Raw genomic sequence first — 20,510 nt, forward strand, 5'->3', positions numbered from 1 at the left:
GCACTTAGACTTCCGATTAACGCTTTTGCTGAGTTCACTCTTGTGAACCCCGGCATGCAGGGTAATGGATATCTGCAGAACATTCAACAGCCCTGCACAGCACTCTTCAAGGCTGGGCACTGCCCGGTGGGATTCTCACAGGAAAGCAAGATCTGGCTTGTTGGACGTATCCCTGGAGAATGCATCTTCCTCTAACCCGGTTACCCACTCCCTGGGACCGAACACTGTCTTCAAGTTCCACATACCTGCTCGGTAGCACTGTAGGCACTGACTCTGTCACATTTGATAGGACACAATGGTCTGTGGATAAAGGCAAGGGCCACGTCTTGGAGGCTGGTGCAGGGTAGAAGAAGGCCCCAATGGCCACCCAAAATGACAAGGTGATTCCAGTCAGAAGGCCACTTAATGCACCCTTGAGGAAAGGAAAGAAAAAGTTAAGGAGAGATTTGACAAAGCTGTTGAAAGCAAAACGAGATGTGGAGTCCGTGCCTCAGAGATTCTTATTGTCCACCCCAAGTCTTGGCCACATGGGCTGGAAACAGCCCACCCAAATTGCCTTTTTTCCAACTCTCACAAAGCAGTTTTCCTTAGGAGTCACTTGTTCTTTAAATGAAACATTGGAGAATGTCATAATGGTCACTATTTTTAGATTTCTAGCTGGAAAATTTCCCCCTCCTTTTAGTTTTTCTTACCATTTAATCTGTTGGGAGATGTACAACACGGTGACTATAGTTAACACTACTCTCTGATACATATGAAAGTTAAGAGAGTACATCCTAAAAGTTCTCTTCACGCCGAATATTTTTTTTCTTTTTCTTTTTTGTCTGTATGAGATGATAGTAAATTTGATGTGGTAATTAAAATATATATGTCAATTCATTATTCTATACTTCTTAAACTTACACAGTACCATACGCCAGTTGTATCTCAAAACTGGGGGGTGGGGAAGAACATGTTGGGACCTCAGTTCTCAGCAGAAGAATCTCAGAAGCTTGGGAATACCTCAGGAACCGGAGACAATGTGGTCATTTTTCACTGATAGTGATAAGCTGTTATATAAGAATTCTTTCTCCCATATCCCTTCCCAAGTGATTCGTGCAGAGACCCTGACTCACAAGCTTGGAGCTTTTCATTTGAGTCTAAGTACCAGCAAGCATATTTACTAGTCTTGTCATTTAAGGATTATATTCCTTGATAAACAGTGAAAAGTCAATGAGTGATTGAGTCATGTCTCCTGTCTAGGAGACAGAGCGGTCTAGCAGTGACCAGGACTGGAAAATAAAATCTGGATGCTCCCAGCCTCTGTGGACAGCTGAGCCTTCTCTGTGAGAGAAAATAACTTGTTAGTTTCTCTATCCAGGAAAGGACTTTTGATAATAAGAATGTTTTGTTCATTACTGTTTGGGGAAACTAAAGTAATGCATGTGATTCAAGTACTTGTGCCTTGGTCTAGACCAGGGATCCACAAACTTGTATTACAAACAGCCAGCTAGGAAATATTTTAGGCTTTGTGGGCCATCCAATGTCTGTCACAACTACTTAGTTCTGCCCGATAGCACAAAAACAGCCTTACACAATACATAAACAGAAGAGAGTGACTATGACCAGTGGAAGTATTAATGGGCACTAAAATGTGAATTTTCATATATTTGTGAGTCATGAAATACTGTTCTTCTTTTAATTTTTTCCCAACCATTTAAAAATGTCAAAACCATTTTCAGTTTGCAGGCCATACCAAAAACTTCTTCTTTTAATTTTTTCCCAACCATTTTAAAATGTCAAAACCATTTTCAGTTTGCAGGCCATACCAAAAACTGGCTGCTGGCTTGATTTAGCTTGAGGTGTTGTTTGCTTCCCCTGGCCTACCAGTAAAGGGTGAATGGATTTCAGCGGGAGGTTCAGACGTCAATGATTCATAGTAGCTGCCTAGAAAGCCAACCTGAGAAGGATTCTGGGTTTGCAGCCACATTCTGTGGAAAGACTAGGAGTGACTGGTTAGTAGGGTCTGCCATGGCCAGTGACGAGGTGGGAGGTGGCCCAAATTTGTAATGTTTACTTTCCTCTACCTCGAACAAGGTGGTTTTCTGAACTAAATAGAAGGGCCCCAGTTCACTAACACAGATAATAGGCTAATGTGTAGAAGGACAAAGATGTTATATAGCTCATTAGTTTTTTCATGATCAGGATATTGCCTTCCCTCATATCATCTCCCCAAAACATAGTTATCTCTGTCAACCTCAATATCGGAAAAGTTAATTAAAATGAATAAGACTGTAAGGGAAGCCCTGCAAATTACCAAATGCTCCCTACCTATCCTTACCTAGCTCCAAAAGATTTATCTAGAATAGAGGTCAGCAAGGGTCAGATAGCTGCAGAGACCTAATTAGCTAGATCATGTGACTCTGGCTTCATCGTGGACCCTAAAGTATATTTAAAAATATGCAGTCAGGTTTTTTGTAGTCTGAAGATTTCCTTTCTTTCTTTCTTTCTTTCTTTCTTTCTTTCTTTCTTTCTTTCTTTCTTCCTTTCTCTTCTTCTTCTTCTTCTTCTTCTTCTTCTTCTTCTCTTTTTTTTTTTTTTGTAGTCTGAAGACTTTCTAAAAATATATGCATGCAAGTGTATGGATGGCAGTAAGTAAAAAAAAAATAGCAAGTTTGTTAGATTGAGAAAATTATGAGTTTTAAGCTATTTTAAAGAGTTATTATTTTCCAAATAAATCTTCATTTTGATTTATATTTACTCTAAAGTCATCCTACTAGCATTTACTTAAAGATATACTATTAGCTTGTAAGATCAGAATATACCAGGATTGTTTACTCTCCCCGTCTTAAATTAATTAAGTTAATTTAATTGTAATAATTTTATGTAAAATATGGGAAAAAATGAAATTCACATAGCATTTTAAATTTTCAAAGTTTTCTTTAACCTGAATTATTCCTGAGTTCAGTATATATTTTAAATTTCATTTTGTGGGCCCTGAATTTAGGGAGGACAATCTAAACCCTAAAGAATCAATTTTGATGCCATGACATCTGGTACTTCATGTTCTTCTCTTACTTACCTGGTTTTCTGCTTCTAAAAAGGACTCACTGAAGTCAGAGACAAGAGTTTAGTTCTATGATGGAAAATAGCCGCCATTTTTTTTTTTCCTGGTACAGAGAGATGGCCTTTCCAAGGAGAAATGGGAAGAGAGAGAAAATGGCTGGGCTTCCGTTTTATTCATTTTATTTTTATTTTTCAAACAATTGGAAAGGTAGATCCAGGAGATTTTATTTTACTTATTTTTTTTAATTTAAATTCAAGGTAGTTATCATATAGTGTAGCATTGGTCTCAGAGGTAGAATTGAGTGATTCACCACTTACATGTAACACCCAGCGCTCATCCCAACAAGTTGGGCTTCAGTTGTAGCTGGGAATCATAGAGAGACACACAGGATCCTTACCTTCCAGTTCACAAATGGGAACATGATTCCCAGAGAGAACAAGCCCAGCATTGGTCCTCCACACATGCCATGGATGCTGAGAGCAGCCTGTGGAACAAGACAGATCAGATCAATGGGCCCACTCCCCTGATTCCATGGTTGCCTGGGATCTCTCTCTATCTTAGACTCATGATATAATTTAGTCCTAATCCTGATGGTGGCACTCATTAATCATGTGCTTTCTGGAAGCCATTCTTCCCTTCTGGGGAGGTAAGCACCATGTAAAATAATAAAAATACATGGAAACATACATTTGTGTGTTTGTGTGTGGGTGCACATATGTATACACACACACAGGTAATTTGGATTTGGTAGAAGTAGTTTTCTCTTAAGGAGGAGCTCATTGATTTGCTTACATCTTCTGTCTTGCCAAAAAAACCCTTTCTTTTTATAATGCACCAAATAAATATATTTATATCTAATGTTTCATATCTTACATGACTGATCACTTATTCTAATTTCGTTTGAACAATTCTATCATTTTGATAATAATAGATTACCCCATTCCCACCATCCCACCCAGAACACCTCAAGTATGTTGAAGCATTAAGTTGGGACATGATGGGGAGGCCACTGGACACTCCATATCTCATCTCTCATTTTTACAGCTCTATTTGCTATTGACCTGTAGCCTTTTCCATGGCCTTGCAAGAGTCTTGGACATACACATGCACTGATATGCATGCAAGTGAACAGGTGTGTGCAAGTACCAAACGTGTGCACGCGCGTGCACGTGCACACACACACACACACACACACACACAGCTAGCTATCCTGCAGTGCGGCCCCTAACTTGTTCTATCAGTGCAGCGGTAGGGCTCTTAGGTCAACAACTGAGAACAGGATGCCCTAAAGATCCTATGTCCACCTTACGGTTGTCAGGCACCAACTACGTGCCACATGGTTAAGATGAACTACCGGGCCCTCCAGATAAATGGCCTCAATTCATCCTCACAATTACCCTGCTTAGTAGGTCTCACTAGCTGCATGTTACAGATGCCGAAACTGTATGGATAGAAAACATATTAAAGGTATAATTCCATTTAGAAAATGGGAAAGGTAAGATTTAAGAGATTTAAGCTAGGTTTGGCTGTAAAACCCACATTTTCTCTCTTAAAGGCGGTCTACAGGAAAAAAAAAAGTCAAGAACACAAACCCTCATAATGGCCTCCTCCTTTTGTTTAAGGGAAAAAGTTCTTGAAAGATTCCATCATTAATAGTCGGAATATTTGGATTCTAACTTTGGCCCTGCCGCTTATTACAATGATTTGGTGAACCTCCTGTTATTAATTCAGATGCATTCTATTTCAGAGAGTCTTCTTTATGAAAAATAGATAGGACCAGGAGTCCGTCAAGTGCCGTCCAGCTGTACCATGAGTTCTCTCTAGAAACATGAGCTGCAATGCATTGTTATGTTTGTGTTTGCAGGTTAATTTTTTATGAAGTCAATGCCACAGATGGATCTTCCACAAGATGGAGGCAGATAAGATTAAAGTCGATACTCTTCCCCAAAGTCAATACTTAATTTAATATTCTTGACATTTCCTCTGTTGATGATAGCATGAACTCATAGTTGCCGTGGTTGCTGAATTTGGAAGCTAATTTACTAGCTATTCTAAGGGAGAATCAATAAGTTTAGGAAAGGCATTTATGTCCCCCAGTGGAGGAAAAGACATTAACGATCTCTTATAAAGTCATCAGCCAATATACTTCTGGAAAAAAAGAGTTTTCACATGATAGAAAGAAAAAACACCCAACAGTTTCTGGCTTTTGAAAATACATATTTCTGTAATTTATACAAATAAACTAATTTTAATTTTTGTCTTTCTTTTTGTTGTTCTTAAGCACATTCAACCGGGGGAAAGCTTAACGCTCACCCAACAGCTTTCTCCTCAGCAGGCAAATCTCACAAAAGTTGCTCCTGGAAACAGAGGTTATGGCCAAGAACATATGTTTTGGGGGTTCACCTTGCTGTGTCTTAGCTTTCTCATATATCATGTGGGGATCATACTGCTCACTTCCTGGGTTTCCTTGTGAGTATTCAGTGTGGAATCTGAGGAAGGCCAGAATAGTGACTAAGCATTCCAGAGCAGATAATAAATACCCCCCAAAATGTTATCTGCTATTATCCTTTTTTTCTTTTTCTGAAGTTTTAATTTTAATCCCAGTTAGTTAACATACAGTGTTATATTACTTTCAGGTGTTATCCACTATTATTATTATCTTATTTTTGTTATTACCTCCCCTGTTAGTGAGCTTTCTGGTTCCTGAGGCATGTCATTTAATTGTTGGACTGTTCAGGGGCCCAGAAAGCATTTTCTAAGTTAAGATAAGAACGTGCTTGGAAGTCATCACAGCCCTTAGCAGAACTGGATGATAATCATTAAGATAGAACCATAATGGATAGAAAGCCTTTCCCAGAGGGAACTCCACAAATCACTAGTTAACGGGTGATCTTTGCTGCTGTTATCTGCCCCCTCCCCCTATTTCTGCCACCACCACCACCTCCTCCCTCCCCCCACGTATAGTCTATGGTCACATATTTAAAGTAAAAAGGGGATGCCTGGCTGGCTCAGTTGGTAGAGCGTGCAACTCTTGAGCTCGGGGTTGTGAGTTCAAGCCCCATGTTGGGTACAGAGATTACTTAAACACGTAAAACTCTAAAAAAGTAAAAATAAAAAACAAAGTGAAACATGTTTCTTTATTTGGGGACTTCCCAGGACCTTCACTATGCTAACAGGGCTGTGGATTTCTGAGAGGCGAATGCAGTGTAGAGCATTTCCCAAATGTCTTTGACTTTGGAAACTTGCTTTCTTAGAGTATTCCACGGGACAGAAGTCTCCAGAACACACTTTATAAAGTCCCAAGCTAGAACAGTAAAAGGACTTTTGTTTAAGAATATTCAAGCTGCCTGTCCCTTGCACCACCTTCAAACACACACCATCAGTATGGGATGGTTTTGTGAACATGAAAATAAACTTGGCTCTATCCCTCATGTCCACGAGACTTAGGCTTCAGGCTTCCCATGTGTGAAACCTGAACATGAATGTCCCATTATGTTCAATACAGCAAAGCTGTTTGGAAAGTCAAATAGGGGAATTATACGTGCCTTCCCGTACCTGTTAAATCAGATGTATTCAAAGAAATGAGAAGGCTATCCTATAGACAATATCTCTTCTAGGAAACAAGAACTCAGAATTGTCATTTCTTGCCAACCAGCATCTCCTAAACTGTGTGAACTGTGGGGCATACATTTAAAAATTCAAGAAAGTGGGCCCAGTGGATGAGAACATCATTCATAATCATTCCCTCTTCACGGTAAGCTTGATTTTATACCAGTCTTGGAGGCGTCCATGTCTATTCTAAAGCCCTTCCTACCTCAATTGGAAATAAGATTACAATGCACACCTGGGAAACAACAATATAGTGATTCAAATTCTCACTAAATTCAATATGATGATATCCCAATGCTGGGATAGGGGAGGAAGAAATGGGGCCCAAGGCCTCAGAGTCGACTTGGAAATGTGGCTCCCGTGAATGCGTGGGTGGAAAGCTGCTAGGTGTGGACGGGCAAATAGAAAGTGCTACAAAAACTGGGAAAAGATTGTCAAGCATCTGTGATGAAACGGTGAGTTCCCAGCTTATTGGACAGGGCACCAGGTTTCCAGTCCCACAGTTTCTTATGTAGACAGCTGAATGATCATGTCCCTCAGTCTCCCTGATTCCTCCCTGAAGCTCAACACAGAAAGAACGGAATCTGGGTAGGCGGTCACTGGAAGGATCAAGGAAGATGGACAGCTCTGCAAATCAAAATGCAATCTCTGGAAGTCAGTGATTACTCCGCACACAGTGAGAACCTACGCCACGCCGCGACAATAGGAAGGGTTTTGAAATGATGCAAAGATACAAGGGGGATCGAGAGGGCTGAAGTAGGGTCTGAAGATGGGCTTCTCTGCCGCTGCTTTGAGAGGTGGGCGATTTGTGGAGGGAAGAGAGGTGGCTCGGGAGACGAGGGCCATAAACGCAGCCACTGACTGGCTGTGAGAACCTGAGCAGGATATTTTCACTCTTTTCTATAATCAAAATGAAGATACTGAAACAGATTAGCCTTGGGGCTCCTTCTAGCATCGTCCTTTTCTGGCAATGGGAGTTGGACAGATGGGAGGCAGTTTAGCTGGATAATAGGTGGAGATGGGCTCATATGCCAGCTCCCCCACTCCTTAACTATGTGACCGTGGGACAATCCCCTCACCTCCCTACTTCTTAGTTCCTTCATCTGCAAAGTTGGTACATTAATCATACTACCCTGAGAGAAGTGATAAAGATTAAATGAGGTAATACGTCTGGGACCGTACCTAGAACATAGTAACTGTTCCATTAATAGCAATTATTCTTATTTTTTTGCTATTATAATTATCAATTCCACTTTTATTTTAGGATCATATATTCTCAGATCTGGATTTTAAAAGAGCTTCTAAATTTAATTACAGTGCACCATGTCACTGACTTCCATTCCTGGTTTTTAATAGTTTCCCCTTGTAAAGGATTTTCGGTTGAAATTTTACAAGTATGTTTAACGCGGATCTGGTATCAGGGAGTCTCAGCATATGGTGCTTGGAGGGATAGGCAAAGCATTAGCATAGAAAGTGGGTAAAGAGCTGCTCTGAAATAAAAGGTGTCTTTCTTCTCTTTCCTTACCTGCACGACGCCCCCCATGAGGGATGCAGCCACAGCCATGGAGGTACACAGCACGCCAAACAAGAGACCTGAAAGAAAGACAACTTGTCACCATCGTCCAAGCTGGCTTTGAGCGATTTCTTGAGCTCCTGCCCAGGACAGTCTCTGAGGCAAGCCCTTTTGGAAGGATCTCAGTGAGAACTGTCCTGGCCACTCAGCCATTGCAAACCCCGAGAGGGCCATGGGGGAGGCTTCGTCCCCAGTCCCCGGTCTGGCAAAAGGAGGGGGAATCCAGCCTCCAGGGGTTTTCTCTCCAGGTTTCAGGAAGAGAGCCAGCATGTGGACACAACATGAAAATGTGGAGAAGGCACTGGTCTAGACTAACGCAGACCCAATTAGTGGGAAGTAATTCCAGTTTGACCACTCATCAAAAAGTAGCTGAAGAAGTTAGTAACCTTTCTGGGATTCAGAAAGTTCTTCGTCTTTAGGATGGCTAAGTATCTATACATGGTGCGTCATGCCATTTACAGCTCTGGAAAGTTTTTCTAATCTTTTCCTTTAGTGCTTTCTCCTATCATCTTTCTGGCCCTTAGTATATTGTGAAATGATTTATTTGTTTACATATCTATGTGGGAGCACCCCAAGGGCCATCAGAGTGCCAGCCCTGAAGCATCAGGGCCCCCAGGACTGAGGGAGCTCGCTGAGTGAAGAAGCAGACGTGTCTTGTCATCTTTATAAGATGACGAGTTCTTTTAAATCACCTTTTGAAAGAGAATTGTTTTTATACATCTTTGTTGAAAAAATCATCTTAAAATTGCATTCATTTCCCATTATAACCCTTAAACTAAATAAGAGAAGGAGAAAGAGATGAAGAGTTGGAGATATAGACAGAGACCCAGTGACAGAAACGCAGAGAAAATGATTTTGTTTATTCTGTTTGAAATGACTTCCCAGCTAAATATCTGGCTCAGTTCCCAACACGACGTGTCGTAGTGCAGAGTACTGACCATATGTCAGCCACTTACCAGCACCAGGGCTGCCAAGTCAGCACCCGACTCCTGTCCCAAAGATCTCACACTGTAGGAAGGGATTACACATAACTAGCGCAGCCAGCACCGCCTCATACATGGAAAGGACTTGTGTAGGAAGGGATTACACATAACTAGCGCAGCCGGCACCGCCTCGTACATGGAAAGGACTTGTGTTTCCCATTATTACTATTATTATTAAGGATGATGATTCTATTTCAGGTTTAGTACATGATAGTCATGATATTTTTTATCAGGAACTCACTCTTAAAATGAAATCATGCTAGCAACATTCAATGCAATTATTTTCCAGCTTCTCAATAAGCCAGAAAAATAAGGAAGCTCACAACACTAAATACCAAGTTTGATCCATCAAAACATTTTGGAATTCTAAAATTAGTCTCATTATAGATTGGACTGCAAAAAAAGAAAAAATGTTTGCCCTGATTCTGAACTGCTTCATGAATCAGAAGAACTCTGCCGACCTGAAAAAAATAACAAAAGATGTTTTCTGTCTACTACTGACTTCCCTTCTGCGGGGCCAACAGTTATCTGTTCAAATGAAACTCTAAGCGGTCATCCAGGGATTCTACTTTTTTGTGCTGACTAGAGAATTGATTCACTCCCCCCCTCCCAAACATTATACTTCCACTAGATTACAATCAATAGCAACCAGCGAGGCAGAAAATTTAGGGGAAATTGGTGGGAGTTCCATAGAGACCTGGAGTGTATGGCCTCAAACAAAACACTGAATGGGGTGGGGGGGGAGAAAGTTCCAGAGCTGCAGCAAATGCTATGGATTTTCCAAGTGCTACATCAGCTCAGAGGATCAGACAATAAACCACAGGCACAAAGGAAATTGCTACTATCATCAAGCATATTTCTGAATATCGTTTAGAAATTGGGAATTGTATTAGAAGTAATGCCCACCCACCTGCTACCAGCTTTAATCCGTTGTGCAAGATAGTGACTAGAATCAAGGTAACTCACCTGCTTAGTTAACACACATGTGGTCGGCATTGATCTCTCCTTGTTCAAGCATAAGCAGAAAGAAAAAAGAAATGTGGGATCCATAGCAGAATATTGCCAGACAAAGGAATGAATATATTAACCTAAAACTCAAATACACAGTACGCTTTCTAGAAATAATTTACCTTAGGAAGCAGAAAAAAAAAAAGTATTTAGAAACCGTTTGGCAATTTTAATATGATGCAAAAACACATAGACTCAATGAAGCAAACAACACAGGTCAAGAGAAAGCACGTGAGGTGGAAACTGGCAAGATAAGACGCAACACCAGTAAATTCAGATGAAAAGAGGTCCAACTGGGCTAAAGAAGGGCTATAAAGAAATTAAAAATGATAATTGACCAAGCACTTCCACTCCTAAAATGAATAAAAATGAAAATATGTTCACAAAAAGACTTGTACAAGAGAATTGATAGCTCCTTTATTCATTGTAAACTCAAACTGAAACACCCCAGGTCCATCAACAGAATCAGAAGTTTAAAAAACCGCGATGTATCCATACACTGTCATACTACTCAGAAATAAAAAGGGATGGAGTACTGATATACGAAACAATATGGATAAATCTCAGAAACAAAAACATGCTGAGTGAAAGGGGTCTTACAAAAAACAAAACAAAACAGTGTGTACTGTGTGATTCCATGCATATGACATTCTAGAAGAGGTAAAACTAATCTGGGGTGGAAAATATCAGAATAGTACTTGTCCTAGAGAGGGGGATGTGGCGGAAGGGATTGACTGTAATAAGCAAGAGAGAACTTTCCAAGGTAATGATGATTTCTGTCTTCAGTGGTTGAGTTACACAAGTATATGCATTTGTCAACAAATGCAACAAAAAACTCAGCAAATGTGTACTCGTTTGTCTATTTTATTGTAGGTGGATTTTACATAAAAATTTTATACAAGTATTCAATTCTAGTTAATAATGTGTATGCTAAAATAATTAGGGGGAAGTGTACTGATGTCTGCAATTTACTTTGAAATGTAACAATTTTATGATATACTAACGGATGGATAGGGAGCTGGATGGATATATGAAAAAGCAAAATTAGGACAATATTAATGGAGAATCCAGGGGCTGTATATACATATGAGAATTTATGGTAAACGTCTTAAATTTTGCTGTAAGATTGAATTTATATAATAAAATGTAAGGAATAAAATACAATTGCAGAATTAAAATGATTATTGTTAAGAAATTTACTTTGTGGAGAACTCAAAGTAACCAAGAGAAAACCTGAGTTCTTCAAGTGTGCAGAGAAAAAGAACAAAGTTACAAAAATAAGAGAAAAAGCAAAGCATATGGAGAACGAACAACCCAAATGAGAAGAACATTTAAGAATAAGGTGATAAAACTCAGTATTTTCAGACACTTCCTAGAAAACCGATTAGAATTTTGAGAACCAACAAGAGTTGGGTAAATGGCCAGATACATGCTCTCTACAAAACAAAACAAAGGAAAAACTATAGATTTTCCACTCTGATAACAAATGGTTTAGAAGATACTATGGAGAAAACATCCCATTCATAATATCAAAGCAAGAAGAAGAGAGAAGAAGGAAAAGTAGAAAGGAGAGGAGGAAAAGCTGAAGGAGGAAGATGCGAGTATAATTAATATCTAGGTTGGAAAATATGATACTATTAAATAGAAAATGCTATTGCTAGATAGAAAACTTACGAAGATGTCAATTCTTCCCCAAAACATTTTTAGATTTAATGCAATCCCTTTGGGATGGAGGTGCAGTGAGATGACATACAATAAATTATTTTAAAGTCACTCTAAAGCATAAATAAACACATATAACCCAAAGTTTGTTTTTGCAGGAAAAAAAATAAAGAAAAGCAACAATTGAAAAAATTTTTAAATTTTAAACTGAAAGAAAAGTGACAGGATTTTCTCTAGCAGATGTTTTAAATAAAACACTATAAAGCTATAATATGCAACAAGATGGTATGTGTCCTGCATTTGGTGATTTAATTTAATGGAAATAATATATAAAATCCTCAAACAAATCCTTACAGATGAAGGAATTTTATATTGTATATTATCATCACTGAAATATTAACAACCAGTGAAGATTATTGGATTAATGATACTTAGAAAATTGGTTACTTAAGTAAAAAAAGTTTAGGTCCTCATCATAAATCATAAATCAAATAATTTGAATACATTTAGCATTAAATGTGAAATATAAACTTCTTTACAATCCAGAAAAACTAAGGAAATCTATAAATGGGTTTTGAATAGGAAATTTGTAAGTATAAAGAAATGGATAGGGGCGCCTAGGTGGCTCAGTTAAGCGTCTGCCTTTGGCTCAGGTCATGATCCCAGGGTCCTGGGATCAAGCCCCGCATCAGGCTCCCTGCTCAGCAGGGAGTCTGCTTCTCCTCTTCCTCCCCACTAGTGCTCTCTCTCTCTCTCAAATAAATAAATAAAATCTTAAAAAAAGAGAAATGGATAACATAGTAAAAGAAATGATACATATATTTGATCAAACATGTAATTATAATTTCTGTACATCAAAAATTTATTTTAAAAAATCTGGGGAACATTCTGCCATACATAAAGGTCACATTTCCTTTATACATGAAGAGATTTTACGGACAAAAGTTCTAATATCTCATCGACAAACAGAAAGCATAGATTTTTCACAAAAAATCCAAATGGTTATTTGTCATTTGAAAAATGTTCAAATGCACTATAAGTCAAAAAATGTAAATTAAAACAAAAATGTGATGTTATTTTGCCCATGAATTTGGCCAATTTTTTAAAAGGCTAATGTCAAGTGCACAGAGAAATATGTCACTACTCACTGCTGCCACACATGGCTATTATTAACTGGGCCATGCTGGAAATAGTTTTCAGAATATATATCCAGAACTGTCAGTAAAGTTGTATTATTTGATCTGGTAATTTTCTTTTGGAGGTTTTTATGAAGGAAAAAAATTATGGATGCCATCAAAGATAAATGTATATGGGCGTCATCACAATGTTATAGAAAATGAAGAAAGATTCTAAAAAGTAACAATGTAACACTAAAATTAAGCCATTTTGTAGACTATGAAGCAAACATTCAAACACCATGTTTTCAAATAATGCGTAAATGACACAGGAAAATGCTCGCTGTACTAGCCTAGGAAAAAGACCCGACCAGTACAAAAGTTGGTAGAACTTTGTTTACAAGTACATATGTTTTCTCCAATTACCTACATTTTTTGTAATAAGTGAATAAGCATATAATGTGTTTATACTTAAAAAAAGTAAACTGTGAGGCTATAATGCACTATCAGCGGTGCTCCAGTGAGTATGAACATTATATGCAACTGTGTGATTGAGCAAGGAGCAGTTCTTCCCTGAAATGAGGTTACCAGGAGTTTGGTAATAAAAATTCTGTAGAAAAGAATTCGGCATGATGTATAAACTTGTCAAACCACGGGATGTTGTACTCCTGAAACTACTGTAACACTGTGTGTCAACTATACTCAAAATAAATACACAAATAAGTAAATAAATAAAGTTATAAATACTAAAAGGAAAGAAAAAGAAAGCATCTGACTTTATTAGACAAAGTGACTGGCCATAGTGAGCAGAACATCTTCCCGTTTAGAGGGATGGACATGGTCAAAACAAGGCATAAGCAAGAGATGTTGAAGTGATGAACCTAGAGTGTGGGGAACGTGCAGAAGACTGTCCCATAGAGGGCTGGTGAAAGGTAAGCTAGCTGCTAATGCTTCCCTGTTACCCTCCTGATATCTTTGGAAGTGTGAATCCCTATGTGAAATTCCTCGTGCGCTCCGTGCGCATTTGTGTCTGTGAGTCCTGAATGCACATGTCATCCCAAAGAGCAGACCGTCCACCGGCTGTACCTACATAAGCCTTTACTGGTCCAGGTGCTCAGCTTGTCGGAGAGATGGGGGAAACAGCTCTTGACAAAATCCTCAAAGGTCACTGTTGCTAAGGCATTGATGCTGGCAGCCACGGTGCTACAGGGAGAGAAAAGCAAGAACATGGTCCAAGCTAAATAAAGCCGGCCAGCCTGCCCTGTCATTCAGGGCTCTAGAAACAAAAAGCAGATGCAGACATATGTCCTTACTCTGGGACTTCAGGGGAGCTACGTGGCCCGCCTACTCACTCTTCAAAGCTGTCTCTGTGCTTTGTGCCTTTTGATTTCTTCAAACTCTAGTGAAGAAGCTTGCTATTCACGCTCTAATACCCACTAATGCCCCTGAACGAGACATTAAATGAATTAGCAGGCAGTAATCGGTTGTGTGTGTGTGTGTGTGTGTGTGTGTGTGTGTATTTAGGTTAGATTTGAGGCAGGAAGCAGCGACTATCCTAATCCTGGAATCAGTACAGTTTGCCACTCATTAATCAATCGTTTGTTCGTTCGTTCATTCATTCATTCATTCACTCATTCATTCATTCATTCATTCTTACCATTTATGCATCTCTTCATTCTAGGTACTAGGCATACAATGGTGAACCAGAAAAACATAGCCCTTACGCTCTACTTAGCAACACGGCCATTCAAAAATCCATTACACAATTGATCACAGTTGTCAGGAAGGAAAATAACAAGGTGTTACAAAAGTATGCCTTTACAGAGTCCTGAACTGATATGACGTTAGGGGGTTCTTCCCTTAGGAAATGATGATTAAGAAAGGCACTTGAAAGGTCCCATGCAAATTGAGAAAAAGATGTTCTAGAGCAAAGGGAAAATTACATTTAAATGCCTCTCGCTGGAAAGCTTATTGTGCTCAACAGCCTGAAGCCGCCAGAGTGGTTAGAATGCAATCAGTAAGAGAGAAGGAGCAAAAGATAAGATGGAAAATGGACAAAGACTAAAACCACATAAAAGATGTGACATTCTCTCTGACTTTCCAACCAGAGTCCAGTCTTATGGCCCCCAAACTCACTTTGATGGCAGAGGACCTGGAAGTTGGGGGTTTCTTTTCAGAATAGCATGAAAGCTTATTTAATTCCTCATGTAGGCCAGGAATATTTTAGCTAGTAGACTAGATAACAGTATTAAATTCATGTGATGCAAAATCACAACCACAAACATGAGTTCTGCAAAAGAAACAAGCTGATGAACCAAGTCTGGCCAGCTGTCTGTAAATTTTCCACTGATATTCAGTGGCTAATCATTTTATTATCCTCCGGGGCTCATCTGAAGACAAGCTCGAGCTGTGCCAATAGCATGGAAGAAAATTCAAACCTTTTCTTGTTTCTGTAATGCAGGATAATAGTACCATTAAGTTTAGTTGTAGCTTATTTTATTTGGAATAATTCCAGGTCCATCGTATGCAAAATTAAAAGTTCCTTCCCTAACTGGCAGTTACAGCAAGTAGAAATTTCCTAAGACCCATTTCTAGGGAATTGAAGCTGTTAAGTATTTGGGATTCCATTCTCATCATCCTGAGAATCAATGCAGGGTGTTTCCTGCCAGACCCCCTTCTGTCTGCAGCTCCCTGAAAGTCAAATAAGGAAAGGAGGTGTTAGGAGTGTTCGGGTTGGCCCTTAAATCCTTTGAGAGAGAGGGAGTAAAAAGCTGGATTTGGCCCATATAGAACCTCTACTGGGTTGCCTTTGTGGCCGAGTATATTATCCATATGCCAACTTCTCAGATTCTAAGGCTTCTATAAGATGGTAGAAATCTTTCTTTTTAATTTTTCCTATCCCTCAAACACTATCTCTTTATTTTCTCCCCATTCCTGTCTTTTCCTTTCTCAACTCAACATCCGACTTAAGGTGGTAGCAGAAGGAATCTCTCTATAGCATGTACTGTCCCCCGTGTCCCTTTCGTAGAAGTTTTGGACTTGAGATTAAAAGAGCCATCCATTCTCTTATGGGGGAGTTACCTGTTGAAGCTCCATGCTCTCTAATCGGGAGAGACTCAGCTTTAGTAAGAGATAAAGAGACATAAGTAAAGCTCTATAGAAAGGGACAAAATAAAAGCTAGAGTGTCACCCCTCCTTGTGGCCGCTCCTTTGGTGCTCATTTTTTCTGTCCTGAGTTTCCCTGAGATCCTCATCTCAACACCACAGAATAATACCACTTTGTGTTACTGATGTAAAATCCTACAAAGAATATTAGCAAAAAATAACGCAGTCATACACTAAATTAGAATTACACCAGAAACCAGTGAAAGTCCTTATATGAATTCAAGGATATTGCTAATTTGGATATCTGTCAACATGTTAATATGCCAAAAGTTAAAAGAAATAGCCACTTCAAAAATGGTAAAAATGTAATAAAATTCAATATCTCTGATAAAACACTTTCCTAAAAGTACAATAAGTACATGCATTTTGTTCTTCTTCACAATTTATTAACTTAAATGAATATTCTTTGTTTTATTTAAAGATTTATGTATCTGAGAGAGAGAGAGCACAAGCAGGAGGGGTAGGAGAAAGAGAGAAAATCCCCAGCAGACTCTGTGCTGAGCACACAGCCCAACACAGGGCGCCAACTCAAGACCCTCAGATCACAACCTGAGCTGAAACCAAGACACTTAACTGAATGAGCCACCCAGCTGCCCTTGAAATAAGTATTCTTAAGTGTAAATAGTAGCTTTCAAATTAAAACTTGATATCACATTTAATGGTAAAATCCAAGAGCCACTTACTCCTTTTGTCCTCACAAAAGCGTGCCCTACCACTTATAGTCTACTGCAGACCCATCAGGAGGAGAGGGACTTGACCTTACAGAGCCTTGACCTTGCACTTGGATACTACTCTATCCCAGCCAGAGGAAGAGATGCTTTCCCCCCAGCAACCACTCAGCCAATGAAAAGCCACCATGCTTTTAACTCCTGGTTTATTCCAATTGGTCTTTCAGTTCATAACAGCCTTCCCAACTTGCTCCTTTTCTCTTCAAAAAAGCAGACCTCTCCTTTGCTCCCCACACTTGCTTACGGTTTTGCCTCAGCTTTCTTGTCCCGTATTGCAGTTCTCTTATTCCCCAATAAACCCATCTTTTGCTGGTAAGATAATTGGTGGCTTTCATTTTTAAGGTTACCACTTCTCATGCCTTCCCACTGATCTTCAAATCCAAACTACTTCATGAAGTTTCACGAGTAACCTTTCAGTCTCATACAACTAGGGAGCTCGTACAAATGAAGCATTCAGCAGGGCAGCCAACACACAGTAAGTACGCGGTATGACCGCTGTCACCCTTGCCACCTCGCTGTCCTTGCCATCACCACTGCCATCATCCTCAGCATCGTCAGAGCAGAGTGTTGTCGATACACTAACCTCAGAGTTCCGCTGAAGGCACAAGACACAAAGAGTCCAGGCAGTCCTGGCATTGTGGAAAATATCTCCATGACGAAGTATGGCATCAGCTGAAGAGGAAGTAAAACAAGATAGGATTAGCGGCTTTATTAGCAGTCTGAAACGTGAAAATGACGCTTTTTAGCAAAAGGAAGTGGGAAAAAGACAAAAAAAAATAATAGAGGAGTTTGCGTGGACTCAGGTTGTTACATGCTGGCAACTGAGGTTATGATTAATCCGATTTCATGGACCTGAGGTCCAGCTCCAGCTGGAGGCGAGGTGGACGGGTGGGAAGGAGCAGCTGATATTAAAGAAAAGGATTGGATGAGCTTTAGAAGGTTCAAGAACTTGTTTCATTTTTCCTATGTTTGCAACATATGCCACTCCCTTGCCTGTCTACCCTTAAAGTTAGCAGTTAAATCCTAACAACAAATGCTTAAAACGCATCTTCAGGGAATCTAGGTATTATGGGTCTACTTTGTAGTCAGATTTGTGAGAGAGGAGCCCCCCTGGGACAGAGGGGACAGTGGAATATACAGAGGGGAGAGGAGTGATGGTTCCTCTTGAACACATCCTCCGTAAATGGAGTTTTTGAAAACACTTTTAATGTAGCATATTGCAGTGATGATGTTTAAACTATGATGAGAAGACATGAGCAGAAGCTTTATAGAAATAAGGGACATTCTGTTCAGTTTGAGAATAAAGCATCTTTAATCGACCTTGAGACATATAGAAAAAAAGAATTGAAAGGCTGCATCGACAAACAAAGCCATGGGGTCAAGCCTGCCTTCCACTCTCCCCAGCCTTGCCCTGGCCCTTAGCCCCTGGCCTTGTCTTCACAGACAAGGTGAGATACCTTTTTATGTGTCACTCCCCCATTTTAGAACTTGATGTGTGGTGATATCACCCAAGAGGAGAGGAAAGAAATCAACTCTCTGGGGCTTAGGAAGTGGCTTGAGATCCGGGTGGAAAAAAAGAAAGAAGCCATATTACTCCTTCATGGCCAGAAGCACACTCATCTCAGCCATTCCCTACGGGTCCCAAGGGAACACATACCTGGTCTGGTGCTGAGATAATGCCAGAAGTCCAAGGATCACAGTCTTTGAAGTGGGAGTACATGATTAAGCCAGAGAAGACAGCACACACCAGAATGATCCAGAGACCCAACAAGTTAAAATACAAGGCTCTAAAAAAGAACACAAAGATCTATTGGCAGCCTCTACCATAGGACAGTATGATGAACACATCACCAAAAATTCAAGGTAAAAATTCTGGGGGGGGGGGGTTGTTGTAAAATAAAATTCCACAGTCTTCAAAAATCATTACATTTTATACGTTTGCAAATTTTTGTTTCTTTTTTTATTTTTTTAAAGATTTTATTTATTTATTTGACAGACAGAGACAGCCAGTGAGAGAGGGAACACAAACAGAGGGGTGGGAGAAGAAGAAGCAGGCTCCCAGAGGAGCAGGGAGCCCAGTGTGGGGCTCGATCCCAGGACCCTGGGATCAGGCCCTGAGCTGAAGGCAGATACTTAACGACTGAGCCACCCAGGCGCCCCAAGGGAACGTTACACTTTTAGACTGATGACAAAATCTGAATGAGGTAGATTTTTGATGGCTTTTCTTCTGAAATCAGGAGTTTTTCTGCAAAATCTCAGTGTGTGGTGTAAGATCTATTCTCCTGGATGAAATTTCACATACCAATCATTCATATTATATAACTTACAGTGATTTTCCCCCCACTCGATTCATAAAACTGTCAAAAAGGGAACTTACATTTTAACACCTTTCCTTCCAGAGGGCTAATGAGATAAATGTGGAAGTAGACACAGTTTGGAAATAATCACTTTGGAGACTGATTTAGATGACATTTGAAGTTGAGGGTTTTTGTTTTTTTTTTAAAGAGAATTAAAAGTATGCAAAACCTAAAGTCATTTTACCCATATTCTGGGGAGCAATTCTTTTTATTTGTATAGCACACGGATCTGCTTAGTTTGTTTGAGTGCTTTGGCAGTGTCCTATGGTTATTTTGTATTCATTGTTGGTTTTTGAAAATTGAAATATTACCACTGTTTGTTCTTTTTTTTTTTTTTTAAGATTTTATTTACTTCGAGAGAGAGAGCCCGCGTGCGAGTGTGGCCGTGCGTGCTAGTGGGAGGCAGAGGAAAAGGAAGGGAGAGAATCCCAAGCAGGTTCCACGCCCAGTGTAGAGCTCCACGGGGGGCTTGATCTCACAACCCTGGGATCATGACCTGAGCTGAAATCAGAATCGGATGCTTACCCAACTTCACCACCCAGGCGCCGCACTAGTTTTCCTAATCTCAAGGAAGACTTGAAAGTTGGCTGGATTTATATAAACAACCACATTCTGGAGAGAGTTTCAAAGCGCCAGGAGAGCAACAGTGGAAATTTTCTTGGATCAAGTCATTGTTTGAAGGGAATCAGATACATCCACATTTAAATGTAAGGACACACATTAATTTCAAAGCCTCCGAAAACCCATACTGTACAGGTGTACCTAGCTTTCAGAAAACCCTTGGGTCAAACTACCCACTTACGAAGCAAATCTGGTTAAATCATGATCTCATTTGGAAGTTTCCATTTCATACTTTTTACATTCGAAAAGGGACTTATCCTAGAAGTTACTTCCTTCATTGATTCATACAAAAAAATATTTATCAGGCAGCTCTATATTTCAGGCTCTTTTTAGTCCTGGGGTAGAATAGTGAGCCACACAGAACCGCCCCCCTCATGGAGGCTAACTTTTGGGATTGGAAGCAGATCATCACTGAAATGAAATAAATGAACGTGATGATTTTACATGTGAATGAGGAAAATAAACTAAGGCAGTAGCAAGAGTACAAAAGTGACTTGTGTGGGCGTGCTTGTCTCAGCCAGGAGACGCGATGGAGATGGGAAGGGACAGGAGAACCTGCATCAGCCCCTACTACCCTCATAGCAGCATTTAGGATCAGCAATCTTGAAAGATAAAGTGGCGTCTAGGAACAAGAGGAAGTGAA

The 20,510-nt window shown here is 39.8% G+C and overlaps 1 protein-coding gene across 1 annotated transcript in view; it reads right to left on the bottom strand.

The window, feature by feature from the left end:
* The window catches only part of SLC5A12 (solute carrier family 5 member 12), a 47,514-nt gene that overhangs the window by 9,602 nt on the left and 17,402 nt on the right, over nucleotides 1–20,510 (bottom strand). The window contains exons 7-12 of the mRNA XM_026512211.4: nucleotides 18,547–18,676; nucleotides 17,473–17,561; nucleotides 14,087–14,199; nucleotides 8,181–8,248; nucleotides 3,444–3,530; nucleotides 246–412 (exon numbers count right to left, since the gene is read on the bottom strand). Of these exons, the coding sequence (XP_026367996.2) occupies nucleotides 246–412; nucleotides 3,444–3,530; nucleotides 8,181–8,248; nucleotides 14,087–14,199; nucleotides 17,473–17,561; nucleotides 18,547–18,676 (654 nt within the window). The remainder of the gene's footprint in view (nucleotides 1–245; nucleotides 413–3,443; nucleotides 3,531–8,180; nucleotides 8,249–14,086; nucleotides 14,200–17,472; nucleotides 17,562–18,546; nucleotides 18,677–20,510) is intronic.

This window comes from Ursus arctos, unplaced genomic scaffold, assembly GCF_023065955.2.
Source record: "Ursus arctos isolate Adak ecotype North America unplaced genomic scaffold, UrsArc2.0 scaffold_23, whole genome shotgun sequence".
Lineage (NCBI taxonomy): Eukaryota > Metazoa > Chordata > Mammalia > Carnivora > Ursidae > Ursus > Ursus arctos.